At 40.5% G+C, this 17,141-nt stretch overlaps 1 protein-coding gene across 1 annotated transcript in view; it reads right to left on the bottom strand.

Moving 5' to 3' along the window:
- Positions 1–17,141, bottom strand: part of ARHGEF28 (Rho guanine nucleotide exchange factor 28) — an 84,890-nt gene that overhangs the window by 19,432 nt on the left and 48,317 nt on the right. Inside the window, exons 17-28 of the mRNA XM_030968444.1 lie at positions 16,114–16,236; positions 15,605–15,722; positions 14,477–14,731; positions 13,509–13,585; positions 12,697–12,875; positions 11,931–12,028; positions 10,900–11,082; positions 8,182–8,313; positions 7,467–7,552; positions 4,122–4,160; positions 3,985–4,032; positions 1,731–2,210 (exon numbers count right to left, since the gene is read on the bottom strand). Coding sequence (XP_030824304.1) covers positions 1,731–2,210; positions 3,985–4,032; positions 4,122–4,160; positions 7,467–7,552; positions 8,182–8,313; positions 10,900–11,082; positions 11,931–12,028; positions 12,697–12,875; positions 13,509–13,585; positions 14,477–14,731; positions 15,605–15,722; positions 16,114–16,236 — 1,818 coding nt within the window. The remainder of the gene's footprint in view (positions 1–1,730; positions 2,211–3,984; positions 4,033–4,121; positions 4,161–7,466; positions 7,553–8,181; positions 8,314–10,899; positions 11,083–11,930; positions 12,029–12,696; positions 12,876–13,508; positions 13,586–14,476; positions 14,732–15,604; positions 15,723–16,113; positions 16,237–17,141) is intronic.

Raw genomic sequence — 17,141 nt, 5'->3', positions numbered from 1 at the left:
GAGCACCCAGACAGCTGAGTTCAGAGGCAGACTGCACCCTTCAACCTCAACAAAAACTTAATCATTTTTATTATTAAACACTTAAGCAGTTTTGGGGCTACTTTAAATTGCACCCCCAAATAATAAGCATCTCCAAGGATTTACACTGTCAGGGATGGTGCCACACGCCAACCTCTTCCCCTAGGGGGCTGGTTGTTTCAAGGAACAGGACAGCAGGGCCTGATATGTGGGGTTCACAGGAGCCTGATGTTTGTTACTCCTGGAGGTGCACCTTTTCCTCCCTGGAGCTAGTGGTCCAGGAAAAAAACCAGCAACCAAAACTTCATTAAGTGCTTTATATGCTTAAGCATTACAATAATTAAATTTTTCTACAAGATGCACAGACACAATGGGTCTTACAAACACAGTAGTAAAGCAGAATAAAACACAGATTCTCATATTTATAATTTCTGTCTTCTCAATTTAATAAACATCTGCCTAAGTTTGGGTTTTGTAGGTATCTAGCTTAAAATCACAGAATGGTTGAGGTTGGAAAGGACCTCTAGAAGACATCTGGTCCAACCCCCCTGCTGAAGCAGGGCCAAGGACCACGTCCAGGTGACTTTTGAATATTGCCAATGACAGAGACTCCACAACTTCCCTGGGCAACCTGTGCCAGGGCTCCATCATCCCCACAAGAAAAAATAGTTTTCTGATGTTCAAAAATAGCTTTCTGATGCTCAAATTCTGATGGTTTTGTTTGTGCCTATTGCCTCAGGTTCTGTCACTGGGTGTCACTGAAAAGAACCTCGCTCCATCTCCTTTAGAACCTCCATTTAGGTGGTTTTATACATTAAAAGGAACCCCAATTAATAAGGAACCCCCATTAATAAAAACCATTTCTTCTCCAGGTTGAACAATCTCAGCTTTCCTTACCGGAGAGATATCCCTGCCTCTCAAACAGGCATCCATCCTCCTGTCTCTACCTCCTCTCCACCCCACAGCTCCATGCTTTTCTTGTACTGGGGGAGCCAGACTCCAGGTGTGTCCAGAGCAGAGAGGAAGGATCCCCTCACTTGACCTACTAGCCATACTTTACTCAGTGCAGCCCTGGAGACTGTGTGCTGCCTTTTGAGAAGGGCACATTGTTTGCTCATGCTCTACACCAGGACTCCCAGTCCTTTTCACAGAATCATAGAATCACAAAGGCTGGAAAAGATCTCCAAGATCATTAAGTCCAACCTTTGACCCAACACACCACTATCACATCAACAAAATCATACCACTAACTACCATGTCCAGTCACTTTTTGAACACTTCCAGGGATGGTGATTCCACCACCTCCCCAGGCAGCCTGTTTCAATGCCAGCAAATTCTTCCCAATGTCCAAATCAAACCTTCCCTGTCACAGCTCAAGGCCATTTCCCCTTGTCGTCGCACTAACTGCCTGGGAAAAGAGGCTGACTCCCATCTTGCTACAACCCCCTTTCAGGTAGCTGTAGAGAGTCAAGCTGATTTCCAGTAGGTGATCACCAGCATCCAGCCATGCATGGGGTTGCTCCTTCTCAGGGCCAGGACTTCGCACTTTCCCTGCTTAAATTTCATGACATTCAAAGAAAATGCCAGGATATGCCTGAATCTCAGCTTCCCACATGCTCACTCATTACTTTAAGAACCAACAAAACCCTATTCGTCAAGGCAGGTTTCTAGGAATGCAGTCAGGGGTACAGTTACAATGGGGAAGCACAAACCTCATAGTCCCCTGTGTGTGAAAACAGGTTGTTTTGCTGACCATGCTTCCAGTGCCATACGAGTTTCTTCTGCATTTTCACATTGTCTCTTTCCCTCTCCACCATTTTCTGGCCCTCCCGGAGCCTCTCCAGGCTCTGCTGGTACTCCTGCAGCTGCAGCGCCAGTCTCTGCCGGCTCTGCTCCAGCAGCTCCTGCTCGGCCTGGCACTCCCGCTCCCGCTGCTCCAGCCGGCCCGCCCTCGCCTCCTGCTCCCGCTGCCGCTGGTCACATTCTCGCAGCCACCGCTGCTGCTCTTGCTGAAACTGCTGCTTCGTTTTGTGTATGTTGGCCAGTTCCATCCTTTGTTTTTCCAGATTCTGGTATTTCTCTTGTTCCAAAACGAGGTTCAGCCGAGAACCATGGCTCCGACTGGTCTTCTCATTCTCTTGCAGGAGTAACCTATGGAGCTCTTTGTGGCTGTCCTGGATAGCCAGTGCTGCCTAGACACCACAACAAAATCAGACACAAATGTTTAAATATCAGTATTAATCCATTTCTGTGTTTTTACATATAATCATTATATAAAAATGCTAGAACTTTTTTGGGAGGTTATTCCTCAAGCAAATAGATAAAATTCTGTGATAATGCCTTCACATAGAGGTATTTCTAAAATAAAACTCAACTCTTTTGAGCACTTTTAACAAAGTTTCTGGTTTACACTTAGTATTATAATATATATTTATGTTACAGCTGTGCATATGCACTTCAATTACAGCTGGGGTCCTGTTCTGTCAGAGGATGTAAAGACACTCAGGAAAAACAGTATTTCATGGTTGAAGAGGGCAATAAGGCATTGGGAATGCTATATTCACCCAAGTATTCCTAACACAGCTGTGACTTCTTCACATAAAACTGTATTGTTTCCAAGTGAGTTCACTCTGGCTTTAAGGCTCTCCTTGCTAACCTGCAACACTGCTCCAACTAACACCAGTCCTACAGGCACCTGCCAACACAGCCATGTCACCAGGACTGTACCACTACACACACCTGACCAAGGTGTCAGTGCAAGCATAAACCTGCAGTATAGTAATGGTTTCAGGTTTGATGTTTCTATTTTACAGTCCAGAGTTCTATATTCCATCCGTCACAAGGATGTTGTGACACTGTTTGCATTAAAGGTTCTGACATCTTCCAGTAATGCAAAAATAAATAGCTGGGATTAAGAAGAAAGAAAAGCAAGAAAACTCTAGATCTGTTGAGGCACTTATTGCACTATGTTTAAAAGCTGACATGGGAATCTATTTCAGGAGACATTCCCAGAGAACTCACGTAGCCCCACTGCTGTGTGCTGTCCACCCCAGAAAGTTTTTAACTTCATGCAATGTACCATCTGCACTTTCCTTGCCTCTTCCTCCAGTATTGGGTCAGTTCCAGTGACTTGTAAACAGGACAAGATCCTCTGCTTGTTTCTCAGTCCCTGATTGCTCATTCATGGTCTGAGCAGTTAAGGCATGATCCTAACCTCACTTTATTGTCCCTATTTGTTTTTCAATTACTCAAAAATTTTTGCGCGAATTACAGGATTTTTATTTTGCTTTTGAGTTGTTTCAATACACTTAACTTCTAAGCCCAAGGTTTCCGGGATTATCATGAAATATGCTAAGGCCAATGGGATCTAAAAATTAGGTATACTTAGATGAAACATTTAAAAATAGAATTATAAAAGTACAGCTAAATAAGAAGTAAGTTAAGACATTCAAGCTTAGCATAAAAGAGGCAAATACTTCATACTAAGGCTCTACAGTAAGTGTAGCAAGTAAGTAAAGTAAGTAAGGCCCAAAGTAAGTGAGATTTAAGCACCTAAAATGGGCTGAGTTTGCTGCCTGGGCTACCTGGCCAAATTACTGCTTATTACTAGCCAGGAGAACAATCTAATCAAAATACAATTTTTTTTTCAATTCTTTGAACTATAATTTCAGAAATCTGCATGTGGAATGACATCAGTTCAAGTGTAGCCATCATTTTACTTTCCTGCTAGGTTTTTGGACTGTACAGACATTCTCTTTTGGGAGGAGGGATTGATCTCCAAGCAGGTTAGTATTATTCAGTTCTTAAAAGAAACCTACCACTGATGTAGAATAAAACTGTATTCCGCAACAACTTATGCAACAGTCAGAAGAGATCAGGATCAACTAACAATGTCTAAAAGTAGGACAACAGGAAAACAATTCTTTAAAAGTAAACACTCTCTGAAGTTAGTAGTGGAGTAGTCACCTGCATGCTGTATAAGAGACGGGTTAAGTTCTGGATTGCTTGTACAATCTAGAAAATAAAAGAGAAGAATTTTCAAAGCTTTGACCACTGTTAACTAAATAATTACTACATTCCGTCTGAAGTTTAAATTAACTCACCTCTGTCCCTGTAGATTCTGAAAAATTCATATTTGCTCCCTAAAATAAACACATGTAGGTTTAAAAAGTTGTTTTAAACTTTAAAGTTGTATCATCAAGGTAATTTTTTTTAAACTAGTGAGGACATGTGGCTAGGAAATATGTACTGAGTCAACCCTTTTTGTGGGTATATTAAAAAAGACAGGAGCAACAATCTGTGAAGACTAATAATACATCAATAATGGAGTTTCCGTGGAAATTACTAGAGATTCTGAACACAAGTGTACAAATAAAACTATTTCATCCACAATTTTAATCCCTTGTAAGTAATGCTACACAGAAAGGACATTTCAATTCATTCTTTGTTTACTTGAGAGTTTTTATATATCTGTTGTATATACAGATTTCTGTATATACAGCCCAGTGGGTAAAGATTAATTACAGTAGGACGAAACAGCATAAGAATCTTCAAAATTAGAGATAATAATGTACTAAGAAACTAGCACGAAGGCATGTTATTGGATCACAAAAAATGCCTTAGGTACCCTGTGAGATGCTGTGCCCAGTACACACTACAAAAGGCACCAGCATGGTCACTACTGTCCTCTGCAGCAAGGCACAGCTGCTTCACACTTTCCATCCTGCTCCCTTTTCCTAAGAAGCTCTCTAAATTTATGGGGTGAAGCTACCCATAATCCCTTCAGCATGAAAAACAGCTCCTCTGAGAAAGATAAGATGAAATGGTGAGGACTGTTTCAAATACAATCCCTTCTGAGACTATGCTGAAAAGACTTCCTGTATGATTTTTCCTTCTTTTTTTTTTTTTTCCAAAGAAGCTGAGGAGAGTTTGGGGAATATTTGTTTTCTCTCTGATTCTCTTTAAGTTCTCTACTGAGTGTCATTTTCCACCACAGAGAGCAAAGCATCTGCTACATTTAGATGCAATAACTGAAAATCAAAATGAGAAAGACCAGCCCCCTAAACACAACCCAGCACAGACACCCTTGGGGCAAAGGGAGTACCAGCTGCATCATTTCCTCCACTACTCTTTCTCTCATTATATCTCTTCAGTATTTCCTTCCACTCCCCCTCCACATCTTCACCTCCTCCTTCTCACTGTAACCCCAAGCCATAGGAAAGCTCAGCTCTGCTGTGAAAGCGAAGGATTTTGCATGGATGTCTTTGTGCAGCACAAGAATGGACTCAAGATAGCTGTGCTTTTCCTTAGCTGGATGGTGTGCAGTGGGTAAGGAGGCAGCACAGGGCCAGGAGGGAGAGAAAGGAGATAATGCTGGAAGGGTGAGGAAGAGTGAACAAGGGAGAGCCTGCACACTGAACAAGAGCAGGGTTTCCCTCAGGTTTTTAAGCCCTTTTTAACTGAAAATGGATGTGCACAGGGGAAGGTTTGTCTGATATTGGCTTGACCAAGGAGTTGCAAGTGGCCAGTCCCAGTGCCCATGGTCCCCTCACTGCAGCACCACTGGAGTGCTAGGACATGAGGCTGAGGAAGGCTTAGCTGGGCTGGCACATGCCCTGCAAGTCCAGCTAGGAGTGAAGCAGTAATTTCAGGTGTTTAACTGTGCTGAAGGCCACCTCTCTGCCTCTGTTACTGATCACCTTGGTTCAGAGAGATGAAGATGGTCAGATTCCAGGGCAGGCTGTACTGTGCTTTGAACAATGCCTGGAGAGATACACTTAAAAGGCAGGAGCAGGGGAGACAAGATGAGGATCACTTCTCACAGCTGCCCACTGGGGAGCCTTCACTCACGTTGCAGGGACAATGCTCTTCCTTCCAGTATCTAGTCAGCATCTAACCTTCAAGCTGAGAGCTCCTGCTGCCCTGTCCAGCTCCTGTTTTCCCAAGCTAGTTGGGCTGAGTCCAGAGCCGTCACCCCACAACCCTGGGACGGCACACCCACTTCCCTGGAAAGCCCTTGCCTTGCCTGTTTTCTTTGATCATTCTGCCACCTCCTGGTACCTCTGATTCTGACATAGTATCAGAAGATGTCATACATGCCTCCCCAAACAACAGGCCATAAATAACAGGATGATGATTTAGAGCGGAAGAATTGGATGCAGGTCCCTCCAGCTTTATGAATAGACATATCTTCAAAGTTAGAGGAGCTTGCTGAAGGCCTTCTCCAGTCAAATCCAGGAAACCTCCAATGGTAGAGACCCCCACAACCTCTTTGGACAAACACTGCTCCTTGATCATCCTTGCACTGATTTTTTTTTCCTTATATACACTCAGAATTTCCCTTGCTGCAACTTGTAATCTTGGACACTCATCCTTTTGCTGCACACCTCTGAAAAAAGCTCAGCTCTACCTTCTCTATAACCCCAATGGCAAAGTTTTCATGTAGAGCTACTGCAATTTTTAGCGGGCTACATCTGAGCCCCTCCACCCTCTCTAGGTTTTATTCCTCTTCACCTGCTCCCTCACTTTGTTTTCAAATATTTTTTCCACTCACATTCTTCCTCTTGCTCCCTTCTATCAGCAGTCTGATAAGTAAGATGATCTAGTGCGAAGCATAAGGTGAGGTTATAGAGAGATTAGTGTATTAGCAAGAGTATTCTTAATATAGAAAACAAACAAACACAAGGTTTTAGGCACACAAGCCCTCTTTCAGACCTGATGCAAATACAGTATGTTAATGCTAAACTTTCGAGCAAAGTTTTCTTTCCATTTCAAAGTCTGTATCTCACATTCTTGTCTCTCCTCTTTATTCCTTTTGTGATTCTTATTCTCCACCTAAGAACTACACTATGACAGTTCACTTTATTTTCACACAGTAATTTCTGTTGCTTACTCCAACACTCTGCCGCTGCATAAAATTTGTCATTCCTAGTCTTGCCCAGAACTGATTTTTGATTCTGCTTTTCTCCCCAGATTTGCTTATCAGCTATAGGACTTTGAAAAATGGGCACTTTCTCTTCTACTCTCTAATTGCTGTATTCTGTTTTGATTCAAATTCTGAAGTAAGGTGGTGTGAAAATCTTCATCCTATCTTATGTGCTTGTTCTCAGGACAAAGTTCTTCCAATGCACAAGTGTTCCTTGCATTAGCTGAGGACTCTGTCACTGCAGGAGACTTTCATCATCCTGTGAACAGGAACAGCCCATACAAGTGGTTTGAAAACACTGCCTGGTATTACAACTCACTGATCTCAAGCCTTGCAGAAAAATCATTCTTTGCTTGGATTGTTTATGGCTGCTTTTTAAAATTTTATTATCAATTACTGTGACCTCTATTAGACTGAATTACCTGGATCTGAGTGAAAATCCCCATAAAAATTTGAATGGCATGTACATACACAGTGCCCAGACTGCTGTGTGCAATGCAGGAGGAAAAACTGTTTGCAATACCTTATCCTCAAGATCAGCACCTGCCATTTCCTTTTCAACACTGAGATCAATTTCTGGTGATTCTTCAATTTCTTTTCTTTCTGCATCTAACAAATAAAGACCCAAGAAAATTCATAAGAAAGGTATCAAAGCATATACTCACTAGAAAAACAAAGAGCATGCTTTTCTACAGCTACTCAGGACTATGAGAAAGTGATTTTTATAGTTTGTAGTTCCATAATGGATCCTAGGCTGGCGAAAAACTAATTTGCAAGCCATGATGGCACACATGGCTCAACTCAGTTTTCCTACCTTACAAATTAGCACTATTTCATTTATGAAAGGTTGGAGATGAGTGTAACCATAACAATAAAAATGCTCTGTAGCAATGTTTTTTACACAACTTTAGTCACAAGTTTGTTGTGAGAAATTAATGCTACCCTTTGCAGCTGAAATTATTGGAATATTAATCCCAGTTTTCAACCCTCCTGACAATAAGAGAAATGGCCTATATTGCAATATAGATTAGGTGCAGAGCTTAACAACAATGACAAGAAAGTGTGCTTTCAACAGAGTTATGTAACAATTTACACTACCTGAGCATTTGCCCAAAGACAACTTCTATTACATTATTTTCTATTGATTCTGTCCTAAACTATGGAGGCTTTCCAAAAAACCAATCTGGTATCAATTATTTTAGCACTCTAAAGATGTAAAAGAATCAAATTTTACTCACCACCCAGAACAGATTCCAGTATTTCATTGGTAGCGAATCTATGCTTCACACTTAATTCCTCAGTACTTTCCTCTGGTGATCTGTCTATTTCACTCACTTGTGATGTTGTTACAGCAGTGTGGAGACTTTCAACTAAAGAGGAAAACATGCAGAATTACAGACATCCCTTAAATAGCTCCTTAGTGCATGAATGCACTCAATGACATAGAAATGTTTGAACATGGAATAATTTAGCTTGTCAGAGAGTTTCAGAGGTCCCCTAGTCCTGCACTTCACTGAAACCTGGTCAGTCTAAATTGTGTTGCTCAGAGCACCGCACAACAAGACTTTAACGCCTCCAAAGATGGAAACTTCAAAGTCTCCCTGAGAAACCTGTTCCAATTTTTTAACACTCTCATAGCATTTCATTTTTAATTTTAGTTAATTGGAATTGCCTGTGTTTCACCACAGGACTATTGTCTCTTATCCCTGTGTTCTTTTATTGTCATGTGCCTCTGCAAAAATCCAGCTTCTCTATATCCTCCTATTAAGCTGCTGTGGACAGTAATGAGATTCCACCAAGTCAGCTACTTCAGCTTGTCTTCAGACATCATGTCCTCCCACCCTCTAGTCATTCTGGTGCCTTTCACTGGATTTGTTCTACTTTGTCAATGTCTCCCTTGGCCAGGGAAAGTGCAGCATTTGTCATGGCAGCCCAGATAGGACTCGCCAGGGTTAAGCAGAGAAATAATCACCTCCCTCAACTTGCTGGCAACTCTCCTCCTACTGCAGCAGCCCAGGAAGCAGTTGGGCATCTTTGCCACAAGTGCAACTGCTGCCTCCTAGTCAACCTGCTGTTGAGTAGGACTCCCAGGTCCGCTTCTACAAAGGAATTTTCCAGCCCATCAGTGGCCAGTCTGTACCAACATACAGGATTACATCACCTGAGATGCAGGACTTTGCATTTGTCTTTGTCAAACGTCTAAGTGTTCCTCTTACCATTTTCCCCATCTGTAGAGGTCTCTCCACCTCACTGAATGCTCCACCTCTCACCATGACAGTCATGGGTTTGCTAAGAGTGTACTCAATCCCGAGGTTAACTGCATTAATTAATATGTTGAACACCACTGGTCTCAGGATACATTCCCTAAGAGAGTCCCCTAATAACATGATACCAACTGGATGTCATATGACTGACCCCTTCAGCCCAGTAGTCCAGTCTGTCTTCCACCCAGTTAAGCAGTTTACATCAATTCAGATGTAAGGAAACTACAGACAGTGCAAACAGTATGGAAGGTCTGAGAGATGTCAAGGTAACCAACATGCACCCTTCTCTCACCATAAAACCCGTCAGGTTAGTCAGACACAACTTGCCCTAATTAATCTGTGACATTTGTTTCAAATCATCTTCCTGTCTTTCAGGTTCTTGGAAATGCCTTCCAAGAGGATTATCTCAGAGATGATGGTGAGACTGACCGTTTTTTATTTCTCTATATATTCCTTCTTGGAGTGTGAGGCTTGCTTTCTTCCAGTCGTCAGGATTCTCTCCTGATCACTGTGACTTTCAAAGTTGACAGAAAACAGCATCCCAGTAACATTGGCCAGCTTGCTGTGCAGCCTTGGATTTATCCCATCTCATCTCATGGATTTGTGTATACCTAATTTGCCTAAGCACTATGTAATTCTGTCTTTGTCTACTGTGAGCAATGCTTTATTTCCATAGAGTCTGCTATTAGCTCAGGAACTTACTATTTCCATCCTGGAAAATGATCCCCACAACTTGTCTACAATGTAAACAACTGTAAGCTCACAGAAAGTGTTGTAGAGTCCTGAAATCCACGACATCATCAACATCAACAACAGCATGAGAGAAAGTGAAAAATACAGAAGTGGGTAGAAGAAGATGTGGAATAAGTATAGGCTGCCATTTCAAGTTTTTTCTGTTTTATCACTGACTTACTGTACTGTACACAAATTTAATCAATTTTGTCAATAAAATGCTTTTGACTTTATAATGATGATGAAGACCAAGTTCCACTGCTTGGTTGAAATGTTGCTAGTAGCACACAGTTCTCAATTTAGGTGATGCTAAAATCAGGACTTCATTTACCAGGGCTCCCTTCCACTAAGTTTAGGAGAAGTTTAGTTGAAGATCCAGCTAGGGAAGATATCTACAAATACCATTCCCTTCCTTCCTTTGTAGGACAGCACTGTAGATGGTGCAGCCATCTACCAACATCCTAATAGATAGTAGGCAGAAAAAACAGGGCTCCTACAGCAATTGTGGCAGGTGTTTCGTGGTAGAAATTTGATTTGCTCTGTATGTGATGATACAAGATTCTGAAGTGACATCAAAATCAGCCAAGGTAGGTGAAAGTTGGGGACCAGGTGCAATACCATACTGCATACAAGCTTCTCCCCTGCTGTGCTTCACAGAGCTGTACTGTGAGGAGAGCTAAGAACCTAACACTATGCCCCTGCCTGCATATATTTGATGCTATGCCCTAAACATATTTTAAAATCTGGCACCAGATACCATCCGATGGCAGGTACCATCTCCTGTATCTGACAAAAATAACCATGGCAGATTTTTCTTCTATGCCCTTTGGCAATTTTTGACACTGCCACTTCTTGAGACTTGACAGAATTGCAACACAAGGCTACATGTCTGCATTTGGTTACCTTAGAATATCTGCCCACACGAAGAGCCACCAATCCACTCTTCCCGTGCAAACTCACCTTCTCTGAGTGCTGCTGCCAGCAGTGAAGCAGCCTGTGGAGTTTCTCCGGAATCAGGTTTGATAAGCAGGTGAGGTTCTACATGGACATCTTCAAACCCACACATATCTCCCAGTTCTGCATAGATACGCAACTTTTCTTCTAAATAACTGCAGATTTGCTGGTCCTGGTTACTCAGTGATTCTGTCAACCAAAATTGAGTGCAAATCAGTGCAAAATTGAAAACTGTGTTATCATTTTTTATGCTGCAGGGAAAGCATGCTCCCCATTCACCTTTCTAATCTTTATGCCATGTAGGAAGTGCTAATTCAAGTTAAGCTTCTTTTAAGTGGCCAGGACCCAAATTCATCCAAGTTCATCCCACAGTCTGTCCAAATGAAAGCTAACATACACCCTTGCAAAGTCTAGGCCAAAGCCCTACCCTAATGAGGTGGCTTTGGCTGCCCTCTCTGGCCCTCATTACTGCTCTTTTCTCACAACAACCTGTTAGTTGTACCTCCTGGAAAAGCACTTGGCTCATGTGTGCTAATAACTCACGGCCTCAACCTCAGAGAACACCTACTTTCAGCACAAGGATGTGGCTCTCAGTAGGACAGACATTGCTGCAATTTCTCTCCTCATGGCAGTATTAAGATATGGGAGTTACTAGCAGATAAAAATATTAGCAGCAAAGGACAAAGTGCCATAAAAAGCACAAAGCCACACAATTTTGAAGATTCAAGGTATTTTCACAAACCCAGAACTACCTGGTCCTGATGCTAATCTGTGAAATTCAGTATTTGTTTTGAAAACATCAATTTTTACTTTTATTTTTTAGTTATAGAAATGTAGCAAAAACATTAAAGTGTTTGGAAAAAACATGCTTCTCTTTTACTACACTTACGTTATACCATCAGACCACCTCATCTGTCTCTGCTCTGACTCTGCCTGCTGAGCCACTTTGAACACACCAGCCAGTATGGGTGCATGACTAATTCAATCTGAATGCTGAGGATCCTGGAGCACTCAGAGCAACAGGAAAGGTACCACACCTTGATATTTCTGAATTCTGTATGCCTTGGCCTCAGCAGTACGCCTGTCCTCATCAGATTCACTCATTTTTACTTCTTCTTCTTCTTCCTCTGGACAACTTCAAAGATAAAAGACAAAGGTAGATAAAGCAAAATCTGCACATCATATATTAGTCTTCAATACAATGTTATGTTCACAATAAACAGAACACAACACCAGCACCTTTTGCAACAATCCAGAAGCATGCCATTTGTCTGCCTCTTTAAGAAGCAGTAAGTGGACATCAAACTGACTGAAGGACTCCTTATTATTCTGGTAAGGCTGCACTGAGCAGAGAGAGTGGCTGGTGCACACCCACAGGTCTGCTGTCCCAAGCCTAAGCTTGGGCCCATCAAAAGCAATGTTTTCCCCACCATTCTTAATGAGCTAATGCCAAGATAACAGGCATGAATTGTGATTTTCTCAAAATGGTTGTATGGACATCTGCAGGACCCTGGAAAGCAGTCAGTGCCAAAGGCAAAGGTGGGGGAAGGCTGGTAAAATGGCTGGTAAGGATGTCTGATGAGGAACAGAAAGGGTCTGCTGATTCAGTGGGAAACCAGGAGGAATATGGGAAGTATGGCAGGAGTGATGAAGAGGTTTTGGCACCCTGAGCTCAAAGGAAAACCCAAACACACAGATGGACCCAGTACAATGCAGAACAAAGAACATCCTGCCATGAATATCCAACCAACATCCCATCTGCTTTGGACTAACAGCATGAAAACCAAACCCTTCTTTCCCTACCTTTCCACTGCCTCTTGAATATGCCTCATCCAGTTGTTACGTTCTTCTTTGGAGCTGGTATGAACCTCATACATCTCAGGCCCCACAGATGAAGCACTGATCAGAAACATCCCCCTTTCTTCGTTGGCTACTTCTCTTACAATGAGCTTCTGAAGGGAGATAACTGAAGGCTTCTGGTCCTGCAGGAAACAGTCAAAGCACACGCATAGCAAATTACTTTCTTATGAAACACCACACTCTAGGAAAAACATGATTTTTCACTAGTCCCGATATAGTCAGACTACTGAAAGTTTTGAGTAATCAGACATCCTTTTAAACTATTCTTTAAAATATGTTACCTTGTTAACAAACAAATTAAGCACTAGATATATGCTAAAAAGAAAATCTCAGAGGCTCACTGATACTGAGACACAACATTCATATAATGTTTATATTTATATAGTCTGGGAACTTCTTTCCATGACCTTTCATGTCTTTTATGTGTGTTTACTACTATATTTTCAGTAAAAACTGTTCTTCTGGTTTTTTTATGGAACAAAAAAATTAAAATTTGTATTAGACAACTGAAAGAGCCTGCATTACTTCCCATCTTCACAGTCATGTAAGGCACAACATTAAAGATTTTTTTATCCTTCTCCACAAAAAAAAATTACTTTTGAAAAGAAATTATATTTTCTATATACTGACATACTATACCAGGATTTTAGAAAAACATAAGTTTTCTGGAAATGAGCTGGATAAGGACCTAAGTTTTGAGAAAGATACAAATAAATTTGCAACATATGTGTTAAAATATCTGATAATATACTCACAACAGCTGCAAAGATGTATTTTTGATCCTTTTCTTGTAAGAACAGTAGTACATCAGTTAGAAGCAGAGCTAAGGTGTCTTAAAATGAGAAATGGAAAATAATGGCTTTTAATTAAAATTAGTGCAATCAGTGTTAAATTCTTACTCTATAAAGTAAAGGGAAAAGCCCTGATGAAGAAATATCTTGTAGAATCCTGCAGCAAACTAAACAGGAAATATCTGAATTAGCCCATGGTCTGCATAAAGCACTTGCACATCCCTGCTTGGTATCTCCCAGGAAAGTGCACCATGCTGCAACACAGGCCCAGAAAAAGAAGAAATCCTTGCACCAATGGCAGTACAACTTTCTCTAAGCCTGACAAAGACTATCTCACATAACCTTGCTTTGTCTGTGCTGTAACACACACTCACAGCACAGAATTAGACTGGTAAAAGCGTTTCTAGAATAATGATCAACAGACAGCTTTATAAAGTTGTACAGCAAAAACTAGTGTTTTTTCTAAAAAAAGCCCAAACCCTAATACATGATTAACACCAAAAATCAAAATCTGAGCTTGCATGTAAAAATTGTGCTCCAGCCAAATGTGGCTTCAGAATTTCTTTTCTACTATGGATGTCTCATTGCCACTGAGTTGTTAATAAGCTATTTTCAATGGCAAATACTGCGAACAATAAAAATGTACAAGTGAAAACATTATATTATAAAATGAAATTGAAAAACAAAAAACTAGAAGGAGGGGATTGGAAGAAGAAATGCAAATGGTATTATATGTGAATTTGTGTTCTTACGCAGTTTACTCACACCTTCTGGAACTGATCATCCAGAAATTAGTGTGACATTGGCAATACCATTACCTCAGACATTCTTATTTTCAATATAGCACAATAAAGTATTTTCACTCTTTAACCAGTCTTTGAATGTTATTTGCAAATAAAGAGTTAAAGGACTTTACTGCTCAGATGAAATACCTTTGAACCGACCAGTGGCTGTCTTCCAATACACTAAGCCTTCATGAAGAAGTATCCTCTCTTTCCTCATCAAGTCTTGCTTCCTAAAAACATGGCCATTTTTCAGTTTTGTGTATGTTTTGTTTTCAGTTCTACAGAGAATTTCCAACAGCTTTTGCTTTTTCTCATACTCATTCACTTTCAAATCTACTGTTGCTATTATATCCTTAATTAGACGAAGGGCTTTGCACAAGTCTTTATGTTCTTCTGTTCCTTCTGTATGAAACAAAAAAATAAACAACATGACACTAGTCAGCATGATCAAGAGAAGATATCATTCCTTTCTTTCTAGAAACAATCAGCATGATGCAAACCTTAAATTCATAAATTTTTAAATTTAAGTTGAACCTTGCAACCATTTTACTAGAATTATTAGAGGTATATACCTTTGACTCACCTATTAAAAGATGACCTGTACCTCAGATTTATTCATTAGCTAAAAATACACGTTGAATAGTTTCTGGCATATTCATGAGGTGCAAGCACTCAAAAAAAATTAGTGGCTAAGTAAATCATATAGCATATTATTTTTCTGCTAAACAAAAGTACCCTTGAAACAGGATTGCAAGTACAAAGGATTTGCATTGTATACGCAACTTTCTACAATAGTCATTTATTGCCCATTTAGGGGGCAATATCTGTAAGTTAACAGTAATTGTAAAAAGTTATGCCAAGTTCCAGAGGGCATTCAAGCTTTGCCTGAGAAAACAGAGAGTAATTTACAAAATGTTTGCCTAGCCCTACCCAGAAAAGTCTTCTCCAGAATAAATTCCAAAGGTACACATGTGCATCTGAGCTAGTTCACATATTTTAGTCAAGGTCTTTTCCTAAAACAAGTATGTTCTTCGGGACTTCTACGGCCTACCTGGCTGGAATATCAGAAATCTTCACCACCCACCCTTGACAAGACCTATATAGACCAGACAGCCCTGTTCAGGTGACATTTGCGTGAACACTAGGTATTTACGTTGCTCTGGTTGTATCTCAACAGAGCAGTGAATTTTTTGTGATATTGTAGCTGTGCAAATTCCTTATGTTAGAAGTGTGCTAGGATTTCAGACATAAAGCAACACTTTAGCTTTTATTTACCTTTTGAGTATTGCAATATCCTTTCAACCAGAACAGGGTATTTGGTGATTCGCTGGGTGACGAGCAAAATGCATTCAGGGATTCCTCGGCGTCGTGCCAACAGGTTGCTATTTCTCAGCTGCACAGATGTAAATATATACCTTAGGTAGTAAATACATATTAAACCACCAATTGACTAATAAGAAATATGATCTTAAAGCATTAGAATAAGTTAAAACAAATGCTGGGTAATCGGAACCATCCCCAAGGAACAGTTGCTGTGCTGAGGGATGAGGCGTACTGTAACAGGAACATGTGTGTAATACACACTGGATGCCAAAGCATTCTAAAATTTGAAAGAAAACTGTGATTTATCAGCTCACTAGTTAAGGAGAAAAAACTTTTGCCATTTTTATTAGCCATTTAAAGTGAGTTACTGAATATTATTCCAACCCTAAATCTAAGTAATAGCTATGTACCTTTTTCCTGAGCATTTTGTCAACAGTGCTCATGATTCCACATTAACTTACTTTAATAAAATTCTGGAACTTCTTGTTTTGTTGCAGCTCTTTGAAGAGATTAACAGCTTCTTTCTGATGGCTACAAAACTCTCCGTATATTTTTTCCATTTTAGTCGCATTTTCCTCTGAAAACTGAAGAAATTAATAAGTGGATTGTGCTCAACATTCTATCTGACAGGAAAGTGAATTTTAACTAGTGAATTTTGTACAAATAGGGAACTTTTGCATTAAGGGTTTATCAAGTTCTCTGAATTTCACTAACCTGTCTGTAGGCCTGTCACTACAGAATGAAAATATGCCAGCTGTTTTTAGAAGCAAGAAGAGGAACGCAGGCTGGAGACAGCACAAGCAACCTCCACTGTACTCTTGCCAGTAACAGCCAGAACATTATAAGTGCATTTCCTTCACCTCTTTTCAAATACAACCCTCTGAGGTTCATTTACTTTTGTCTGATCTCCACATTGTTTCTAGATAAGCTAACATCTCAGCTCTTTATTTCAGTGGAGTGAAAAAAGACTGACAGAAGGTGAAAAGCTACACCTCCCTTTAACAAGGAACTGAGGTGTGAATGCCAAGCCATCAGTTAGCTATTCTTCAGCCACAGGAAACACCTTGCAACCACACCTTCCCTACTGAGCAGTATCCTGGGATGTAATTGATCTGGGATGCCAGATTACTGCAAGAAATTAATGGGTAGTTTCCTTTCCATCATCAATTCTTCACATCTCTCCTCAGCTGATAAAGTGAATCCATTACTTCAATTTTTTGCAGTCCATAGTATGACAGCAGCCTTCTACTGCAAACATGAAGTTCATCACTTCCCTTGTCCCTCATACTACATAGGGAGAAATCCACCCCAAGTTCACCACAGCTACCTCACAATAATGATATCTTTTTGCATTGTTATTTCATCCTGAAATAATCAGGGGAAGACAGGTTTTGAATCTTTTTGACCAACCATAATTGTCTTCTTGCCCACAGAAGTTTTGGAGTAAAAAAATTGTTTAAATTTGGAACCCTGAGCGCTTAAAGGCTTA

Source organism: Camarhynchus parvulus, chromosome Z (assembly GCF_901933205.1).
Source record: "Camarhynchus parvulus chromosome Z, STF_HiC, whole genome shotgun sequence".
In the NCBI taxonomy this organism is placed as follows: Eukaryota; Metazoa; Chordata; class Aves; order Passeriformes; family Thraupidae; genus Camarhynchus; species Camarhynchus parvulus.
The sequence above is the reverse complement of the archived record's forward strand: the minus strand, read 5'-3'. Positions and strand labels throughout refer to the sequence as shown.